Source organism: Salmo salar, chromosome ssa01 (genome assembly GCF_905237065.1).
Source record: "Salmo salar chromosome ssa01, Ssal_v3.1, whole genome shotgun sequence".
Classification (NCBI taxonomy): Eukaryota; Metazoa; Chordata; class Actinopteri; order Salmoniformes; family Salmonidae; genus Salmo; species Salmo salar.
In genome coordinates this window covers 137,129,699-137,153,033 of record NC_059442.1, presented here as the reverse complement: position 1 = coordinate 137,153,033, position 23,335 = coordinate 137,129,699, and the positions used below count along the sequence as shown (strand labels likewise).

General features: G+C 42.0%; 1 protein-coding gene across 1 annotated transcript in view; it reads right to left on the bottom strand.

The window, feature by feature from the left end:
• LOC106565278 (leucine-rich repeat transmembrane neuronal protein 4) overlaps positions 1–23,335 on the bottom strand; it is a 68,803-nt gene that overhangs the window by 33,052 nt on the left and 12,416 nt on the right. Inside the window, exon 2 of the mRNA XM_014132218.2 lies at positions 723–2,362. Within this exon, the coding sequence (XP_013987693.1) occupies positions 723–2,362 (1,640 nt within the window). The remainder of the gene's footprint in view (positions 1–722; positions 2,363–23,335) is intronic.

Sequence of the window (23,335 nt, the reverse complement as noted above, 5' to 3'; positions counted from 1 at the left end):
AGAGCCGAACATGACACGTGGCAGAGTAATAATGCAGCTCCCTGAACCCGAGCTAGGTTACCATTGCCTCCTGGTTCTAAATAGAAAAATGTACGTTTCCAGTGTCTGGTTCGATTTATGAATCAAAACCGCAGAAATAATTGGAAACCGTCAAGGTTCTAAGTCGACCGTGTTATGAACCAAGATTCAAGGGTGCTTACCCTATTTTGTATTACTTTTTTTGCACTATGAGGTCGAAATAACACTCTGATATTGTGAAAATGCCGTTTTCGTGTAAGAGCTGTTTGAAAACAACGCCTACAATTTCAGCTTGTTAAGGTGGGATGGAACTTTTGGCCCACGTGATATCACAATGCAATCTGATTATAATAGACCAATGACTGTTCATCTGGGTAAGGGGGTGGGCTCTAGACCATTAGCCAATCAGGGCTGTGCATGTAAATATTTTCAAATATGTTTCCTAACGGCCACACAATCAGACTGAGCATTTGAAAGGACAAAGAGAAATAAATGATAAAAAATATATTTTGAAGTTATTTTCATTAAATAAACACACACAGTCATGAATTAGACATACATGGATGATTTAAAAAAAAACAATTACAAAAGCTGCATGGGGGTTTAACAGTGTATGCCTGATAAAGGATTTACCTCTCTTTCTTGAGCCTTTGTGTTTTTGCTTTTGTGGTTTTGTTTTTAAAGGCTGATGTGACGGGTCATACCTCGCATTCCCTGGAGCCAGAGATGCAGGTGCAGGAGCCAGTCCCGTTGCCGAGCACCTCCAAACCCTCCGGGGTGGCGGCCGGGTTGTAGCTCATGTAATACTCCTGCAGCTGGGAGCTCAGGTTCTGCTCTGGCTCGGGGCTCTTTTTCCGTCGCTTGCGGCCCACCACGGAGCTCTGCTGCAGGAGCCGTGCAGCGTTCGGGTAGCGCCTCCACGACACATAGATGACGGTCAGGATGAGCGACATGGAGAAGAAGAGCGCCACGCTGCCCACCACTACCTTGTGGAAGGACATGAGCTCCAGCTCTGGGGGCTGAGTCACCACTAGGCTGCGGAGGGAGGGTGGAGCCTTGGGAGGGGAGTCTCTAGGGTCAATTCCTACCCGGCTTGGGAAGGTGGGGCGGGGAAGGGGCTGAGGCCGAGGTGGGGGTAGGGGGACCAGGGTGGTAGGTGGAGGCAGGGGTGGAGGGGGGCTGGTGGGAGCAGGGGTTGGGTCGGGTGTCGTCTCAATGAAATCTGGGGTCGGGGAAGGAGTTTCTGTCTGGAAGTAGTCCGTTTCCTCACAAATTCCGTTGTTCCTCGTAGCCTCCATGATCTTCTCTCCCTGGAGATGCTTTGGGCTGCTGCATATCATGGTGGTGTCTTTAGTGCCTCGAAAGTTTCTCAGCCAAGCCACCAGTGGGCAGATGCCTGTCCCACATTCCCACACGTTACCCGCCAGGCTGATGGAGGTCAGGGATATCCAGGCAGACACTGCCTCCTGGGACACGTTGGACAGCTTGTTGGACTCCAGATTGAGGATCTGTAGGTTGGGCAGGCAGTGGAATACGGCTGGGTCCAGGGTCTGGATCTCGTTACCAGACAAGTCCAGTTTCTGCAGCGTGTGCCAGCTCCAGGGCAGGCCCTGGTTGACTGCTCGGATGCGGTTCCACTGCAGATAGAGGCCCCGCAGGTTAGCAAGACGTGGAAACAGAAAGAAGTTGATCCGGGAGAACTGGTTGTGCTCCAGGTGCAGCTCCATGAGCCTCTGCAGCCCCAGGAAAGTGGTCCTTGTGAGGGCCCGGAGATGGTTGTAGCCCAGGTCTAGAAACTCCAGGCTGCGACATTCCAGGAAGGCCCGGATGGGGATGTTGGTGAGGCCGTTGGAGCGGAGGTGGAGGTTCTGCAGCTTCCTCAGGCCATGGAACTGCCCCGGCTGCAGCATCTGCAGCTTGTTGTAGGACAGGTCCAAGCTGCGGAGGTTGGGCACCCCGTGGAAGGTGGCGTTGTGGAGCTGAGAGATCTTGTTGGAGCTGAGGATCAGCTCTTTAAGCCTGCGGACCCCCTGGAAGGCCCGGCTATCTAGAGCAGAGATCTGGTTGTGGTCCAGGTAGAGCCAGAGGATTTGGTTGAGGTGGGCAAACTGGTAGGGGAGCAGTGTGTGCAGGTCATTGTAGCGGAGAGAGAGGCCTTGGCAGCCCACTGAGATGTTCTCAGGGACATCTGAGAAGCCAGCTGACTCGCAATGGACGATTTTCCCCTCACAACGGCAGCTGTGGGGGCAGGTGCGTTCACCAGAGCAGAGCAGTAGCAGGGCCTGGAGGACGAGGAGCAGGAGGAGTGGGAGGTGCGCCAGTCGTCCATCACACAGCTTAGAACCTACGGATAGAGAGACAGAAAGGGAGAGAAGAAGCAGGCATGTTAGAGAGGAATTCTTACTAATCCACATAGATGGAAATACCCATAAAATTATAAATATTAAAGATTTTATAGTTCAATTAGAGTACGTTCATCATAGCCACATTCAAGGATGCTCCGTACATTATAAAAGGACATTCTGAAAAATATTTTATTTGAAATTAATACATATAAAAGTAAACACCTATACATCATGTTTTCATATTCTCATTGCAATCAATTTGAAATTGGTGTACAACAGTGCATTATGAATATTACGCTTTCATGGTCTTTTGATTGACATTGCAAATATGTCTAAGTGCACACAAACAATGTTCGTATTGGGTAATTGTGCTCTCTTTTCACCCCGGTGAATCTGTGCAAGGCTCATAGTCTTGTGTTACAGCTCTTTGCATTTCTAATGCTGCAGTAGACAGCACACAGACTACAGGCCTACGCCCTGATAAACTAGTCAGGAGACAAGACCCTACTTGTCTTGACACATAACACTGTTCTCACCCCCTCTGTGATTCAACGCTTTGATCCTATTCTTCTCCGTTTTGTTCTCTTCATGCAGCAGATAATAACGTCTTGTCCCCATTTTAAACCATTTGTTAGGAAACAAGAACACCTGTAGATTTAGCTCTAATTGAGACACATTGCTGCCTGCTGTGTGATGTCTTCCCTTTGTGCATAAAGACAGTGTGACGTGACAGTGAGCAAAATTTAATTCCCTTGAGAACTGATGTGTCCATGAAGTGGCACCTTCAGCTGGATTGTTACTTCAAAGTAATGGAGGAGGTCTCTAGGTTATGGATGGATGACTGTGTGTGTGATCAGAGGCTCCGTACAGTACATTGACATGGGTCCCCTGATCAAAGCAGCCCATTCTCTAAGGCAGTGTTCCCTGTTTGATATCCGTGAGGACAAAAATGTGTAACCATTCCCTATTTACTGAAATTACATAACTGGCACACCATGCCACTGATTGATGCTAGATATCACGCCCTCAATGAAACAATTGAATATTGAAATTATATATAAAATGTAAATGTATGTTCTAAGTAATTTAGCAGACACTCTTATGCAGAGCGACACAGTTATTGCATTCATATTAAGGTAGCTATGTGAGCCAACCACATATCACAGTAAAGAAAATATGCGCATTTTCCCACCAGTGGTGTGTTTCCACCATACTGACTTGATGCAGATAAAAATCATTGCGTGATGTAGTGCACACAAAATGTACTTTTTCACTTAAGTTTTCATGTACTGAATAAAAATGTAAAGTTCAATGTGTTTCCATTGCATTTTCAAATCTACCAATAGTTTTGTCACAAAAAAACTGTTGCGTTAAATAGCAAATGTGCCTTCTCTGGTCTTGACACATGCACTCTAGGCAACAGCTCGCAGATACAGTGCGGATAGGCTGTGAGAGTAGGCTAGTTTACATTATGAAATGATTATGGATAAGAGCGATAATATTTGTATTTGTCAAATTGCAGTCAAGCATCGATCATCAGGTCACCAGAAAAAGACCCTTGATATTTATTGGAATGTACAGTTGAAGTCGGTAGTTTACATAACCTTGGGTTGGAGTCATTAAAACTAATTTCTCAACGACTTCACAAATTTCTTGTTAACAAACTAAACTTTTGGCAAGTTGGTTAGGACATCTACTTTGTACATGACACAAGTAATTTTTCCAACAATTGTTTACAGACAGATTATTTCACTTATAATTCACTGTAACACAATTTCAGTGGGTCAGAAGTTTACATCCACTAAGTTGACTATGCCCTTAAACAGCTTGGAAAATTCCAGAAAATTATATCATGGCTTTAGAAGCTTCGGATAGGTTAATTGACATAATTTGAATCAATTGGAGGTGTACCTGTGGATGTATTTCAAGGCCTACCTTCATACTCAGTGCCTCTTTGCTTGACATCATGGGAAAATCAAAAGAAATCAGCCAAGACCTCAGAAAAAATTGCAGACCTCCACAAGTCTGGTTCATCCTTGGGAGCAATTTCCAAACACCTGAAGGTACCACGTTCATCTGTACAAACAATAGTACGCAAGTATAAACACCATGGGACCACGCAGCCGTCATACCGCTACGGAAGGAGACGCGTTCTGTCTCCTAGAGATGAACATACTTTGGTGTGAAAAGTGCAAATCAATCCCAGAACAACAGCAAAGGACCTTGTGAAGATGCTGGAGGAAACAGGTACAAAAGAATCTATATCCACAGTAAAACGAGTCCTATATCGACATAACCTGAAAGGCCGCTCAACAAGGAAGAAGCCACTTCTCCAGACCCGCCATAAAAAAGCCAGACTACGGTTTGCAACTGCACATGGGGACAAAGATCGTACTTTTGGAGAAATATCCTCTGGTCTGATGAAACAAAAATAGAACTGTTTGGCCTTAATGACCATCATTATGTTTGGAGGAAAAAGCGGGAGGCTTGCAAGCCGAAGAACACCATCCCAACCGTGAAGCACGGGTGTGGCAGCATCATGTTGTGGGGGTGCTTGCTGCAGGAGGGACTGGTGCACTTCACAAAACAGATGGCAAGGCTACCCGAAACGTTTGACCCAAGTTAAACAATTTAAAGGCAATGCTACCAAATACTAATTGAGTGTATGTAAACTTCTGACCCACTGGGAATATGATGAAAGAAATAAAAGCTGAAATAAATCATTCTCTCTGCTATTATTCTGACATTTCACATTCTTAAAATAAAGTGGTGATCCTAACTGACCTAAGACAGGGAATGTTTACTAGGATTAAATGTCAGGAATTGTGAAAAACTGAGTTTAAATGTATTTGGCTAAGGTGTATGTAAACTTCAGACTTCAGATGTAGCATCAATCTCATCACCATGCACTTTCACCACCTTGTGAATTTCATCATAATTTATTTAATCTGTGACTCCAAGTTTCTTCAATATGATGGTAATTATATCAATATTTACACATAAAGGCATTTCCACCGCAATTTCTCACATGATTAATCTTTCAGACACAAAAAGATCCATGTCAAATGAACAAATTATCTGTCAGCATTTATAAAAATTGTAGCGAAACTTACTGTTTCCATCATACTGTAGCTGTCGAGATTTTCTTTTATACAGTACTCGCATAAATACTGTTGATGGAAACGTGGTTATAGTATGTCGTTTTTCCCCTTTTTATTTTTTATTTCACCTTTATTTAACGAGGTAGGCTAGTTGAGAACAAGTTCTCATTTGTAACTGCGACCTGGCCAAGATAAAGCGTAGCAATTCGACACACAACAACACAGAGTTACACATGGAATAAACAAAACATACAGTCAATAATACAGTAGAACAAAAGAAAACAAAAAGTCTATATACAGTGAGTGCAAATGAGGTAAGTTAAGGCAATAAATAGACCATGGTGGCGAAGTAATTACAATATAACAATTAAACACTGGAATGGTAGATGTGCAGAAGATGAATGTGCAAGAAGAGATACTGGGGTGCAAAGGAGCAAGATAAATAAATACAGTATGGGGATGAGGTAGGTAGATAGATGGGCTGTTTACAGATGGGCTATGTACAGGTGCAGTGATCTGTGAGCTGCTCTGACAGCTGGTGCTTAAAGCTAGTGAGGGAGATATGAGTCTCCAGCTTCAGAGATTTTTGCAGTTCGTTCCAGTCATTGGCAGCAGAGAACTGGAAGGAAAGACGACCAAAGGAGGAATTGGCTTTGGGGGTGACCCTTAATAAAGTAGCCATCAACAAAGTTAGTGCTAGTAAGAAAAGACAGTATAGTATAGTTCAAAAAGGCAATTGTGTTTTTTTTCTAAATGAGATTAAATACCAACCTTTGCTGCTGTTTGAGAAAAAGAACCAAGTGCACGCTTTCCTTTTATCAATCTCTCATTCAAAATGTCCTAACCTGCAATGCCTTTGCAAAGTATACAGACCCCTTACTTTTTCCACATTTTGTTAGGTTACTGCAGTGTTACTCACTATTTTTTGTAAAGGGGGCCACTTTGGGTTGAGACAATCATTCAGAGGGCCGCACAGATCTTTAATTTGTACTTTTTCTTCCGACATTATCAATTGAGAGAAAATTCAGAGCAATAGAGCACATGCAATTGATTTGATGTACAGCACATCACAAATATATACATACGTTATGTAGCCTATTCGATGTGTGTAAGACCCATATTAAGGGTCACCGCAGTAGTTGGATGAGCGAAAATGTCCCATCTGCTCCTTGACTGAATTCATTCTAAATGTATAGTCTGTTGTTGCTATCCTTGTGAGGCAATCCAGGTGTGCATTGGTCAATCTGTTTCTTTTTCACAATATTCATTGTTGAAAACGTTTCTTCACAGGAATAAGTGATGACAAAAATGGTCACCTTCTGCACGCACTGCTTCAGAAGTGGATACTCTGTGTCTGACACAAGGCTCCAGAAATGGGTAACACCTGATCTTAGTTCACCTTACAATGTGTCATTTGCCTGCATCTCCACTATCTCTCACTCTCTATTCCAGCACGGCCAGGACAGAGGGCTGTGATGACTGGGGTCAAAGATGACACTAGAACATGAAAGGGGTTCTCAATGAAGTTGAAAAACTCATTGTACTTCATGATATCCTTGAATCTTGACTCAAACTACAACTTCAACTCTTCCAACAAACACACACAAATGCATCACAGCTAAAAATGTTGCAGTACGTCTGGGCTGGATGTGGTGACTGCTCTGAGTTTTGGGAAATATAAACAGTATGGTGATTTTATTTTGAAATGCTGTGACCACACGCAGCATTTTGCCCAGAGTTTTATCTTTGCCTTGGAGCTGGAGATTCACCGTGTTCAGGTAGCAGGTGATGTCAGTTAAAAAGCCAGCATTAATATCCACTATGGATCATCCAGCTCTGCCTCCTCTCTCCCCTTGCTTGCAACACATTCATGGTTTGAGGGAGGAGAAAGAGAAATCTTTCCAAAACTCTGCCACAAAACAGCCAACTCACCTCATTGTGAAATATTAAGTCGCCGTATTCTGTCTGGTATTCCTCCAGCAACTCAGTGCCCTTGCAATAATAAATGTTCACCACGTGCATGACTTGCTGCATCACATTCTTTGAGTTTAGCCACAAGTGCTTCCTGATGAATGATACTGTACAATGAAACTTAGGAAAATTCGGGAATATCCTCTCTCTCACCAGGCCAATGAATCCCTTCTCCTTCCCTCGCATGTTTGGAGTGCCGTCAGTGCACACAGATGCCAGATTTGACCAGTCAATATTATTATGAGCAAAAAAATTAACAGGGGCAGTAAACATATGAGGGAAGTGGACCCAAACACATAATTGGGCAATGTCACTTACATCAGTGCTTTAGTCAAACGCAATTCTAAAACACGGCTCCAAGGATATGACAGTAATCAGTTGCTTATGTATGTCCTTGCTGATGTCTTCTATGTGTCTTGTTATGGTCGAGTCAGAGTTGCAGTCCCTTAATTGGCTTTGAAATAGCTTCCTTGTTTGTGAAATCAGCATACAATATTTCGGCTGAGGCCAAAAAACCTTCTTTGACAATCTCCACATCTGTGAAGGCCTTATTGTTTCTTGCGAGTATCCAAGCAATCGCATATGTTGTCTCTGTTGTTTTCTCTGCAACAGTGCTAGATCTGTCCATCATCTGTTGTTGTCCTTTGAGCTGTCCTTTGAGTTGTGCTATTTTGCTGTTTCTGTGGTTGCTTTGTGGCAGATATGTTGTCAAAGTGGGCATGATGTGACTGGAAATGTCACTCTAAATTTCCTCGTTTAAAACAACTGACTGCCTTCTGGTAAATTTAGCAAGTCCCATCATGTAGTACAAAAAATACCAGCATGTCCATTTCTCTTGGAACTTTCTGTGTTTTTCTTGACTTGACCAAATCCTTCTCTTTGCCACCGGAGCCATGTTAGCTAGCTGCACTTCCACGCCGCCATTTTCCTGATTTTCCTGGTTCTCCGGTGGTTGTTCGTTCATAGCGGTCACGTTGTTCTCCAGCTCTTCCACCTCATGTTCACTGTCAATAGATTGACGTTTCTTTTTTACAATAAATCGACCCATGTCGATCAGACTGCAAAATTAGCTAGTAGCAAACTGATGTGTCGGTCGCTGTAGATGAGCAGTTGCGTTCTATTTCAGCCTTTCTGTTCAACAGCTGCGCTATACTGCCATCCAGGGAACAATAGATATATTAAATGAAGTGATTCAGGCCTGCATTAAAACACATTGAATAGAAATTGTATCCTTGTTATGTATTGGAAAACAGGAAAATCCCTCCGAGCTGCAATTTAAGGGCTCGCGGCCTGTGGGCAATGAGTACCACCGGGTTATTCTAAAATGGAATACATCTTTTTTCCCCTCACCAATAGACACACAATAACCCATAATCACAAAGCAAAAACAGGATTTTAGAATTGTTTGCTAATTTATTTAAAAAAAAACAGAAGTATCACATTTTCATAAGTACTCTGTACTTTGTTGCAGTATCCTTGGCAGCAATTAAAGCCTCGAGACTTCTTGGGTATGACACTCCAAGCTTAGCACACCTGTATTTGGGGAGTTTCTCAGATTCTTCTCTGCAGATCCTCTCAAGCGCTGTCGGGTTGGATGGGGAGCGTCACTGCATAGCTATTTTCAGGTCACTCCAGAGATGTTTGATCGGGTTCAAGTCTGGGCTCTGGCTGGGCCACTCAAGTACATTGAGAATCCATTTCTGAAGCCATTCCTGCGTTGTCTTGGCTGTGTGCTTAGGGTCGTTGACCTGTTGGAGGGTGAACCTTCGCCCCAGTCTGAGGTCCTGAGCACTCTGGAGCAGGTGTTCATCTCTCAAGGATCTCTCTGTATTTTGCTCTGTTCATCTTTCTCTCGATCCTGACTAGTCTCCCAGTCCCTGCCGCTGAAAAACACACCCACAACATGATGCCACCACCATGCTTCACCTTAGGGATGGTGCAAGGTTTCCTCCAGATGTGACGCTTGGCATTCAGGCCAAAGAGTTCAGTCTTGGTTTAATCAGAACAGAGAATCTTGTTTCTCATGGTCTGAGAGTCTTTAGGTGCCTTTTGACAAACTCCAAGCAAGCTGTCAGGTGCCTTTTACTGAGTGGCTTCAATCTGGACAAATCCATAAAAGGCCGTATTGGTGGAGTGCTGCAGAGATGGTTGTCCTTCTGAAAGGTTCTCCACAGAGGAACTCCCGAGCTCTGTCAGAGTGACCATCGGGTTCTTGGTCACCTCCCTCTCCAGATTGCTGTTTGGTCGGGCGGCCAGCTCTAGAAAGAGTCTTGGTGAGCGAAAGAGTCTTCTTCCATTTAAGAATGATGGCGGCCACTGTGTTCTTGGGGACCTTCAATGCTGCAGAAATGTTTTGGTACCCTTCCCCAAATCTGTGCTTCGACACAATCCTGTCTCGGAGCTCTAAGGAGAATTTCTTCGATATCATGGCCTGGTTTTTGCTCTGAAATGCACTGTAAGTTGTGGGAGCTTATATAGACAGGTATGTGCCTTTCCAAATCATGTCCAATAAATTGGATTTACCACAGGTGGATTCCAATCAAGTTGTAGAAACATCTCAAGGATGATCAATGGAAACAGCAAAGGGTCTGAATACCTATATATATATATATATATATACACACATATACACACACACACACCTGAATAAGGTATTTCAGTTTTAAATTTTTAATACATTTGCAAACATTTCTAAAAGCTTGTATTCGCTTTGTCATTATGGATTATTGTGTGTAGATTGCTGAGGAGTTTTGTTCTTTAATCCATTTTAGAATAAGGCTGTAACGTAACAAATAGTGGAAGAAGTCAAGGGGTCTGAATACTTTCCGAAGGCACTGTATATGGTGATGCTACAGCTCACTCATGAAAAGACTATGGTTTTCATTAATTCATAATGGTATGTAAATGTTGTACTTGTCTGGGCCTTGAATTGCATTTACATTCTGTGCCCCCTCAGTATTTCCTAATGTTCTGACCTTGGTGGTTTGAGTGCCCATTGCCCACACTATTGCCTTACATTGGCTTTAGTGTCTTTTAATAACAGAAGACATGAAGAAACAGGCCTCTCTCTGCCTTTTACAACTCCGATGCTGACGTCTTCAGCGAGTTTTCTGCCATTGAAATCTTCGATATATATATATATATATATATATATATATATATATATATATATATATATATATATATATATATATATATATATATATATATACATATACACACACACACACATATATATATACACACACACACACACACACACACACACACACACACACACACACACACACACACACACACACACAATCACACACACAGTGGGGGGAAAAAAGTATTTGATCCCCTGCTGATTTTGTACGTTTGCCCACTTGCAAAGAAATGATCAGTCTATAATTTTAATGGTAGGTTTATTTGAACAGTGAGAGACAGAATAACAACAAAAAAATCCAGAAAAACGCATGTCAAAAATGTTATAAAATGATTTGCATTTTAATGAGGGAAATAAGTATTTCACCCCTCTGCAAAACATGACTTAGTACTTGTTGGCAATCACAAAGGTCAGACGTTTCTTGTAGTTGGCCACCAGGTTTGCACACATCTCAGGAGGGATTTTGTCCCACTCCTCTTTGCAGATCTTCTGCAAGTCATTAAGGTTTCAAGGCTGACGTTTGGCAACTCGAACCTTCAGCTCCCTCCACAGATTTTCTATGGGATTAAGGTCTGGAGACTGGCTAGGCCACTCCAGGACCTTCATTTGCTTCTTCTTGAGCCACTCCTTTGTTGCCTTGGCCGTGTGTTTTGGGTCATTGTCATGCTGGAATACCTATCCACGACCCATTTTCAATGCCCTGGCTGAGGGAAGGATGTTCTCACCCACGATTTGACGGTACATGGCCCCGTCCATCGTCCCTTTGATGCGGTGAAGTTGTCCTGTCCCATTAGCAGAAAAACACCCCCAAAGCATAATGTTTCCACCTCCATGTTTGATGGTGGAGATGGTGTTCTTGGGGTCATAGGCAGCATTCCTCCTCCTCCAAACACGGCGAGTTGAGTTGATGCCAAAGAGCTCCATTTTGGTCTCATCTGACCACAACACTTTCACCCAGTTGTCCTCTGAATCATTCAGATGTTCATTGGCAAACTTCAGACAGGCATGTATATGTGCTTTCTTGAGCAGGTGGACCTCGCGGGCGCTGCAGGATTTCAGTCCTTCACGGCATAGTGTGTTACCAATTGTTTTCTTGGTGACTATGGTCCCAGCTGCCTTGAGATCATTGACAAGATCCTCCCGTGTAGTTCTGGGCTGATTCCTCACCGTTCTCATGATCATTGCAACCCCACGAGGTGAGATCTTGCATGGAGCCCCAGGCCAAGGGATATTGACAGTTCTTTTGTGTTTCTTCCATTTGCGAATAATCACACCAAATGTTGTCACCTTCTCACCAAGCTGCTTGGTGATGGTCTTGTAGCCCATTCCAGCCTTGTGAAGGTCTACAATCTTGTCCCTGACATCCTTGGAGAGCTCTTTGGTCTTGGCCATGGTGGAGAGTTTGGAATCTGATTGATTGATTGCTTCTGTGGACAGATGTCTTTTTTACAGGTAACAAGCTGCGGTTAGGAGCACTCCCTTTAAGAGTGTGCTCCTAATCTCAGCTCGTTACCTGTATAAAAGACACCTGGGAGCCAGAAATCTTTCTGATTGAGAGGGGGTCAAATACTTACTTCCCTCATTAAAATGCAAATCAATTTCTAACATTTTTGACATGCGTTTTTCTGGATATTTTTGTTGTTATTCTGTCTCTCACCATTCAAATAAACCTACCATTAAAATTATAGACTGATCCTTTCTTCATCAGTGGGCAAACGTACAAAATCAGCAGGGGATCAAATACTTTTTTCCCCCCACTGTATATAGTATACTGCTCTGTCAGAGTGACTGAATTCACACCCCTTGACTGAATTCAAAATGGATTCAATTTAGTTTTTTTGTCACTGGCCTACACAAAGTTCCCCATCATGTCAAAATGGAATTATTAGTTTTTCACATTTGTACAAATTAATAAAAAATGAAAAGATGAAATGTCTTGAGTCAATAAGTATTCAACACCTTTGTTATGGCATGCTAAAATAAGTTCAGGAGTAAATATTTGCTTAACAAGTCACATAATAAGTTGCATGGACACAATGTGTGCAATAATAATGTTTAATATGCTTTTTAAATGATTACCAGATCTATGTACCCCACTCATACTGTACCACAAAGACCAGGGTGGTTTTTCAATGCCTCGCAAAGAAGAGCACAGATTGGTAGATGGGTAAAAAAAATAAGCAGACATGGAAGTTGGTGAAGTTATTAATTACACTTTGGATGGTGTATCAATACACCCAGTCACTACAAAGATACAGACATCCTTCCTAGCTCATATGCCGGAGAGGAAGGACTTTAAAACAGTTACATAGTTTAATGGCTGTAACAGGAGAAAAATTAGGATGGATCAACAAAATTGTAGTTACTCTGCAATACTGTACAGAATACAAATATTCCAAAACATGCATCTTGTTCGCAACAAGGAATTAAAGTAATACTGCAAAAAATGAGGCAAAGAAATTCACTTATTGTCCTGAATACAAAATGTTGTTTGGGGCAAATCCAATCCAACACATAACATCCAATACAACACATAACTGAGTACCACTCTCCATATTTTCAAGCATAGTGGTGGCTGTTTCATGTTATGGCTATGCTTGTAGTCATTAAGGACTGGAGAGTTTTTCAGTATAAAAAAATAAACAGAATGGAGCTAAGCACAGGCAAAATCCTTGAGGAAAATCTGCTTGTCTGCTTTCCATCAAACATTGGGAGATTAATTCACTTTTCAGCAAGACAATAGCCTAAAACACAAGGCCATATTTACACTGGAGTTGCTTACCAAGAAGACAGTGAATGTTCCTGCGTGGCAGAGTAACAGTTTTGACTTAAATCTACTTGACAATCTATGTCAAGACCTGAAAATGGTTGACTAGCAATTATCAACAACCACTTTGAAAAAGCTTAAAGAATTTTTTAAAGAATAATGAATAACTTAAAGCAGAGCGGTTCAATTGTTGTGAAGAAGGCTTCAGGGCGCCCAAGAAAGTCCAGCAAGCGCCAGGACCGTCTCCTAAAGTTGATTCAGCTGCAGGATCGGGGCAGCACCAGTACAGCGATTGCTCAGGAATGGCAGCAGGCAGGTGTGAGTGCATCTGCACGCACAGTGAGGCGAAGACTTTTGGATGATGGCCTGGTGTCAAGAAGGGCAGCAAAGAAGCCACTTCTCTCCAGGGAAAACATCAGGGACAGACTGATAGTCTGCAAAAGGTACAGGGATTGGACTGCTGAGGACTGGGGTAAAGTCATTTTCTCTGATGAATCTCCTTTTCGATTGTTTGGGGCATCTGGAAAAAAGCTTGTCCGGAGAAAACAAGGTGAGCACTACCATCAGTCCTGTGTCATGCCAACAGTAAAGCATCCTGAGATCATTCATGTGTGGGGTTGCAGACAGGCATCAAGACATTCAGCTACTGTTCGATTGGACATTAGAATTGGAAAAATGAGTGACCTAAGCGACTTTGAGTGTGGTATGATCGTCGGGGCCTAGTGCGCCGGTTCCAGTATCTGAGAAACTTTCGGCCTCCTGGGCCTTTCACGTACGACTGTGTGTAGGGTTTACAGAGAATGGTACGGCAAACAAAAAACATCCAGTCAGCGGCAGTCTTGTGGGCGAAAACAGCTCGTTGATGAGAGGTTGAAGGAGAAAGGCAAGAATCATGCTAGCTAACAGGCGGGTCACAAACAGGCAAATAATGGTGCAGTACAACAGCGTAGAGGTCGACCGATTAATCGGATTGGCCGATTAATTAGGGATGATTTCAAGTTCTCATAACAATCGGTAATTGGCATTTTTGGACACCGATTATGGCCGATTACATTTACATTGACCAATTAAGATTGTTTTTTATAAGATAAGTTTAACGCTAGCTAGCACCTTACCCTGTGAATGCGCTTCGCGAATGCGCCTGCCACCCAGTCTCCACAGGGAGACTGTGTGGCAAGCTGACTACCTGTTACGCGAGTGCAGCAAGGAGCAAAGGTAAGTTGCTAGCTAGCATTAAACTTATCTTATAAAAAAACAATCTTAACACAATCATTAGTTAACTACACGTGGTTGATCATATTACTAGTTTATCTAGCTTGTCCTGCGTTGCATATAATCGATGCGCTGCCTGTTAATTTATCATCAAATCACAGCCTACTTCGCCAATCGGGTGATGATTTAACAAGCGCATTCGAAAAAAGAGCTGTCATTGCACCAATGTGTACCTAACCATAAACATCAATGCCTTTCTTAAAATCAATACACAAGTATATATTTTCTAACCTGCATATTTAGTTAATATTGCCTGCTAACATGGATTTCTTTTAACTAGGGAAATTGTGTTACTTCTCTTGCGTTCTGTGCAAGCAGTCAGGGTATATGCAGCAATTTGGGCTGCCTGGCTCGTTGCGAACTGTGTGAAGACCATTTCTTCCTAACAAAGACCGTAATTAATTTGCCAGAATTGTACATAATTATGACATAACATTGAAGGTTGTGCAATGTAACAGCAATATTTAGACTTAGGGATGCCACCAGTTAGATAAAATACGGAACTGTTCCGTATTTCACTGAAAGAATAAATGCTTTGTATTCGAAATGATAGTTTCCGGGTTTGACCATATTAATGACCTAAGGCTCGTATTTCTGTGTGTTATTATATTATAATTAAGTCTATGATTTGATAGAGCAGTCTGACTGAGCGGTGGTAGGCAGCAGCAGGCTTGTAAGCATTCATTTAAACAGCACTTCCCTGCATTTGCCAGCAGCTCTTCGCTGTGCTTCAAGCAAGTTTATGACTTCAAGCCTATCAACTCCCGAGATCAGGCTGGCAATACTGTAGTGCTTATAAGAGCATCCAATAATCAAAGGTATATGAAATACAAATGGTATAGAGAGAAATAGTCCTATAATAACTACAACCTAAAACATCTTACCTGGGAATATTGAAGTTAAAAGGAACCACCAGCTTTCAAATGTTCTCATGTTCTGAGCAAGGAACTTAAACGTGAGCTTTTTTACATGGCAAATATTGAAATTTGACTTTCTTCTCCAACACTTTGTTTTTGCATTATTTAAACCAAATTGAACATGTTTCATTATTTATTTGAGACTAAATAGATTTTATTGATGTATTATGTTAAGTTAAAATAAAAGTGTTCATTCAGTATTGTTGTAATTGTCATTATTACAAACAAACAAACAAATAAATAAATAAATAAATATATATATATATTTGTAATAATGACAATTACAACAATATATATATATATAAAAAAAATGGTACTAGATGGTACCAATTCCTAATAAACTGGCAACAGAATTTATATACACTTTACAAAAATATAAATTCAATATGCAACAACTGTAAGATTTTACTGAGTTACAGTTCATATAAGGAAATCAGTCAATTAAAATAAATTCATTAGGCCCTAATCTATGAATTTCACATGACTGGGAATACAGATATGCATCTGTTGGTAATATATACCTAAAAAAAGTAGGGGCGCGGATCAGAAAACCAGTCAGTATCTGCTGTGGCCACCATTCGCCTCATGCAGATGGACACATCTCCTTAACATAGAGTTGATCAGGCTGTTGATTTTGGCCTGTGGAATGTTGTCCCACTCTTCATCAAGTACAACATTGCTGTGCGAAGTTTCTGGATATTGGCAGGAACTGGAACACGCTGTCGTACACGTCAATGCAGAGCATCCCAAACATGCTCAATGGGTGACGTCTGGTGAGTATGCAGGCCATGGAAGAACTGGGACATTTTCAGCTTCTAGGAATTATGTACAGTCATGGCCAAAAGTTTTCAGAATGACACAAATATTAATTTTCACAAAGTCTGCTGCCTCAGTTTGTATGATGGCAATTTGCATACACTCCAGAATGTTATGAAGAGTGATCAGATGAATTGCAAAGTCCCTCATCCATGTGTGGGGTTGCTTCTCAGCCAAGGGAGTGGGCTCACTCACAATTTTGCCTAAGAACACTGCCATGAATAAAGAATGGTACCAACACATCCTCAGATAGCAACTTCTCCCAACCATCCAGGAACAGTTTGGTGATAAACAATGACTTTTCCAGCATGATGGAGCACCTTGCCATAAGGCAAAAGTGACAACTGAGTGGCTCGGGGACCAAAACATTGATATTTTGGGTCCATGGCCAGGAAACTCCCCAGACCTTAATCCCATTGAGAACTTGTGGTCAATCCTCAAGAGGCAGGTGGACAAACAAAACCCCACAAATTCTGACAAACTCCAAGCATTGATTATGCAAGAATGGGCTGCCATCAGTCAGGTTGTGGCCCAGAAGTTAATTGACAGCATGCCAGGGTGGATTGCAGAGGTCTTGAAAAAGAAGGGTCAACACTGCAAATATTGACTATTTGCATCAACTTCATGTAATTGTCAATAAAAGCCTTTGACACTTATGAAATGCTTGTAATTATACTTCAGTATTCCATAGTAACATCTGACCAAAATATCTAAAGACACTGAAGCAGCAAACTTTGTGGAAATTAATATTTGTGTCATTCTCAAAACTTTTGGCCACGACTGTACATATCCTTGCGGCATGGGGCTGTGCATTATCATGCTGAAACATGAGGTGATGGTGGCGGATGACTGGCACAACAACGGGCCTGAGTATCTCGTCATGGTATTTCTGTTCACTCAAATTGCCCTCGGTAAAATACCATTTTGTTTGTTGTCTGTGGCTTATGCCTGCCCATACCATAACCACACTGCCACCATGTTGCACTCTGTTCACAACGTTGATATCAGCAAACCACTCGCCCACACAACGCCATACACGCCGTCTGTCTGTTGAACCTGGGATTAATCCGTGGGGAACACACTTCTCCAGCATGCCAGTGACCATCGAAGTTGAGCATTTGCCCACTGAAGAAGTCGGTCATAACGCCAAACTGCAGTCAGGTCAAGACCCTAGTGAGGATGAGCTTCCCTGAGAAGGTTTCTGACAGTTTGTGCAGAAATTATTTTGTTGTGCAAACCCACAGTTTCATCCGGGTGGCTGGTCTCAGACGATGCCGCAGTTGAAGGAGCCAGATCTGAAGGTGCTGGGCTGGCGTGGGTACTCGTGGTCTACGGTTGTGAGGCCGGTTGGACGTACTGCCAAATTCTCTAAAATGACGTTGGAGGCGGCTTATGGTAGAGAAATTAACATTCAATTATCTGGCAACAGCTCTGGTGGACATTCACACAGTTAGCATGACACTTGCATGCTCCCTCAAAACTTGAGGCATCTGTGGCATTGTGTGGTGTGACAAAACTGCACATTTTAGAGTGACCTTTTCTTGTCCCCAGCACAAGGTGCACCTGTGTAATTATCATGTTGTTTAATCAGTTTCTTGATTTGCCACAGATAAAATGGATTACCTTGGCAAAGGAGAAATGCTCACTAACAGGGATGTAAACAAATCTGTGCACAAAATTATAGAGAAATAAGCTTTTTTGTTCATATGGAACATTTCTGGTATTTTTTTATGTGAGCTCATGAAATAGAACCAGCACTTTACATGTTGCATTTCTATTTTTGTTTAGTATATACATACTTTAGAAATACATTTTCGGGACAGAAAAACTTTTAGTGTAAACTTAAACGACTAAAAGGTAAAGGACCTAAATATTTAAAAATATATATATAATCTTTGAGAACTAACAATCACTAAAATAAAAGCTAGACAGTTAGAGATAATGACAAATTTAGCAGTATGTTATTGCGTTTGAGCAAAATAACACAGCATTCGCCATGGCAAAAGGGATAGAATCGCAGGAAATTAGCTTGAATAAAACTGCAACATTTTCTCTCAGTTCAATGGCAAAATGTGTAGAATTGCAGGAAATTCATTTTAAAACGTCAAATTTATCTCAGATCCATGGAGAAATGTAGAACATTTCTGAAAAGTGGCAAAAAAAATGTTAAAAAATTGTCTACACCGACAAAATGGGGATCTCAAAAATTCTCTCAAATTCTGCCTCGCCGACAGGTTGACCGTGCCCATTGCCAAGCCCACTAACTAATCCCCTGATCTAGAAAAAAAAACTCTGGCCTTGTTTTATCTTTCATCTCACAGTCCTTTGGTTATGGATTTCAGTTGCCATTCATGTTTAAACTCTGACAAACAAGTATTAGGGTTGTGACAAATGTAAAAAATGTCTTGCCATTTCAACTACCATCATAAAATGATGTGAATGCACAATTCAGATATAGTCCTGCGTATGACCGCTAGGGGGCGATGCAGTTCAAATCTACCGCAGTCCAGGCTACCAACCAGACGGTGCTCACCTTACTGCTATACCCGACCTACTCAGCAACAATATAATTAATGCCGTTTTAGGTTCTCTGTTGTGTGCCTCTCCTCCACGTTCTCAGTACATGGGACTTCAGTCCCACTTCTCATCAATGTGATGGCTCATTGCAGTGATGTATGATGGCGTGTTTATAGACGTCCAACCATCTGTTGTTAATGCCACGTATGGTGTTTGAGAGCTCGCGTTTTGTACTTGCAGAGCAATCATTGTACAATTTCTCCATCCAGGCCATCACGTTTTTTTTTTTTTTACATGGCATCTTGCAGTCTATATACCATTAGGGTATTGACGCTGACATCCTCTACCATTGACAATGGCTGCATATCAACTGCAATCAGCACTGTGATTTTCTCACTCCGTCCCTTATCACACTGCTGCCAGCAACGATTTGGGTCTCACGTTGCCTCCCTTTCAACATTGCACCTGTAGCCTGCTGCCACACTAGCTCAATTCCAACTCATTTCATCACTTTCTCATTTAACTTCTAAAAGTATTGCCATAGAGGATTTCACTGCTGTGACTTCCCTGTCTTACTCTCTGCCATTTTTCCAACTGTTAATGATGATGAATAATTGATCATTTGAAAGATTCATTACTCCTCCTACTTAGGCCTATAGTATTTTTGCATTAGGTATTTGTAAAAAAAATTTTTTTAAATTGCCTTTGTGATGATGATGAAGACCTGTTAGTGGCAGTTTTGTGATCAATTTTTTTCACAGAATTTAAATCACAGTGCAGTTTTGTGATTTTTTTTGTAAACGTTAACGATCCCAAATCCATTTAAACGTCACACCTTAACAAGTATGGTCAGAAAATTATCAGCATCCATTTTGAGGCTGTAATTGATCATTTGAGCCCATAAGTGACCCATTTGAGCCCAGAATTACCCTGATATTCTGAGCCTGGCTTTCAAACACGAGTTTCCAAAATTAAACCCATTACTCCCATAACTCTCTGGCTCATAGTTGCAGAAAAAACACCTCTGAGAGAGAAAAATCATCCAGCTTGCAATACTTCTTCCAGTTCATGAAATTATGATTCAAGCTACTGTGTGTAAATTAAGCTCTGAGGTCCTTAAACTGATACAGTATGCAAAGCCAGCACCCTCACCTTTATTAAGAGTACACCGACAGAGCCGGCCAAGCATCCATTGCAATTTAGACTCATCACTTACCTAAACGGTAATCTCACTGGAACAGTTAGCAGATCCCTCAATGAGCCTATAGAGAACCCTCTCTTCCATGAAATAACTTACAGATGATTTGGTGGCTTGCATTAGCACACGTGCCTCTCAATAAAGGCCTATGCTATAAGGGGTAAATCAATAGACACACATCTGGACATATTTCAACCACGAGGGAAATTCTCCAGGTGTTACATATTATCTGGGGGCGGACCAGTCTCTCGTGCTTCGGGCTCATTGATGACTTCGCAAGACGGCTATGCTGATTAGCACGCATCGGCTCAACATAGATCTCCGAACGGACGCGGAGCGATAAAACCCAGTGGAAGTGTCTTTATTGTGCTCCCTCGGGGCTTTTAAAGAGCGCCAGGCAGAGAGACGTGGCCATTACTGGTCATTAAACATGGCGTACTGTTCAGACGTAACCTGATTTTCCCCCTCATATAGATCTGACATAATATAGGGCCTGCCAGGATTCCCCTTCCCAATGTGGGGCCAATACTCTCTAGAAATCACTTAAACAGAGATGAATCAACAAGCCTGTGAGATAAATAGAGTAAACAAATTGTTATGCCATTGCCTGCCTCTGTAGGCATACCAAGGGGAATTAAAAAAGAACATGAGAGGTGCAATGACAAAGGACTACAATTACTTACAGACACACAAGAGCACACAAACAATAGAGCACACACACAAACAAACACACAGGAGCACAAACAAACTTATTTTATATTCATTACAATGCTTAGCTAACATTATCATTACATAAAATACCCCCAGCCAAAGGTTTTATCTGGTACCCTCTCTATCCAATGTTGTAATGCTACACTTATAGACTAAAGTTACTTTTAAATCTGATTTCAGAATGAACAAATTGAGCATGTGCCTCCCAATGCTCTAATTCTGCTACAAACATCATTGAGAGGAAAATATCATAAAATTATGAACACTGACAGCTCAACTTATTCTAATGTAATTTTCAACAACAATGTTCTACTTCAAGGTCGTTGCATAATGGTAGTATATTCCACAGAACCTTCTTTACAAAGTCGAAGGCATGAAACAAGGTTCTGGTGTAAGCATAGCTACCACCTCAGGGTTGCACTGCAGATAAAAATCTATCCAAATTCCACCCGCTTCTCTCTGTTGCTAAAATACATTGATGGCATCGAGCTCCTCCAAGGTTAGTTCATTTAAAAGCAACTCATTTAAAATCGTCTAAGAGGCTGGCCCTTTCATAAGACTGGGTTGGATTCTGGCAGCCATGGCAGAGTCAGCTGTCGTCTTCCTTGGCGGAGCGACAAGTTTATATTTCATTTGAATGCACAGTGCTCTTGTGGTGGGCTGACGCAAAGGCTATTACCCAGAGTGCCCATGTGAGCAGAGTGGCCAGCCCCGGGAGAGCTGCACCGTGGAGCACTTCAGAGAACCAAATAATATGACATATAGCCTAAGCCCTCAGCATAGAGCATGGGTCAGGTACGGTATGGTATGGAATGTGCAAAATACATAGGGCCCTCCCTATTCAATCACTCTCAGTAATAGGTTTCCTTAATAAGTAGAAATCCATAAGGATATTGCACTACTAGCAATGGGGAAATCCATAAGGACATTACATTTTCTTTCCCCATTGCTAGTAGTGCAATCTCAAGATAACATAGCTCAAGATGTTTTATTCTAATGTGTCTTTGAAATTAAGAAGAAGATAATCAAATTGTATGTCTGCGCTCATTAAAACACTTCAACGTCAGTGAATAGAACATCTTTGGTATTCTACGCTGAGCTGCTACCTACATGGAAACATGCTCTCCTCTATATTAGGTAATTACTAGAGGTGGGGTTACCAAGGGACATGGGAGTTAGGGGCTTCAAAGACAAACAAAATGGAGGAATTAACCTCTCCTTGTAAAGGTAAAACGCCAAGAACAAACACAACCTTTATAGTACATTTTGCAACTCAACAAGTGGATAAGGAATAGATGCAAGAGAATCTATAGTCTAGACTTATTCTTTCAACATTGATAGTGTCTCCTTGGACACAGGAGCAGAGAGCTTATAGTACATTGCCTTCAGAAAGTATTCAGACCCCTTGACCTTTCCACATTTTGTTATGTTACAGCCTTATTCTAAAATGTATTAAAATAAAACATTTTCCTCAGCAATAAACACACACAGGTTTTTATATTTTTTGCACATTTATTTAAAAAAAATTAAATAGCTTATTTACATAAGTATTCAGACCCTTTGCTATGAGACTTAAAATTGAGCTCAGGTGCATCCTGTTTCCATTGATCATCCTTGAGATGTTTCTATAACTTGATTACAGTCCACCTGTGGTAAATTCAATTGTTTGGACATGATCCAGGAAAGGCACACACCTGTCTATATAAGGTCCCACAGTTGACAGTGCATGTCAGAGCAAAAACCAAGCCATGAGGTCAAAGGAATTGTCCTTAGAGCTCCGAGATAGGATTGTGTCGAGGCACAGATCTGGGGAAGGGTACCAAAAAATGTCTGCAACATTGAAGGACCACAAGAACAAAGTGGCCTCCATCATTCTTAAATGGAAGAAGTTTGGAAACACCAAGACTCTTCCTAGAGCTGGACGCCCAGCCAAACTGAGCAATATGTGGAGAAGGGCCTTGGTCAGGGAGGTGACCAAGAACCTGATGGTCACTCTGACAGAGCTCTAGAGTTCCTCTGTGGAGATGGGAGAACCTTCCAGAAGGTCAAACAGCTCTGCAGCACTCCACCAATCAGGCCTTTATGGTAGAGTGGCCCGACGGAAGCCACTCAGTAAAAGGTGCATGACAGCCAGCTTGGAGTTTGCCAAAAACTCTTTGGCATGAATGCCAATCGTCACGTCTGAAGGAAACCTGGCACCATCGCTATGGTGAAGCATGGTGGTGGCAGCATCATGCTGTGGGGATGTTTTTCAGCGGCAGGGACTGGGAGACTTGTCAAGATCGAGGCAAAGATGAACAGAGCAAAGTACAGAAAGATCCTTGATGAACACCTGCTCCAAGTGCTCAGGACCTCAGACTGGGGCGAAGGTTCCCCTTCCAACAGGACAACGACCCTAAGCAAACAGCCAAGACAATGCAGGAGTGGCTTCAAAAACTGATTCTCAATGTCTTTGAGTGGCCCAGCCAGAGCCCAGACTTGAAGCTGATCAAACATCTCTGGAGAGACCTGAAAATAGCTGTGCAGCAACGCTCCCCATCCAGCCTGACAGAGC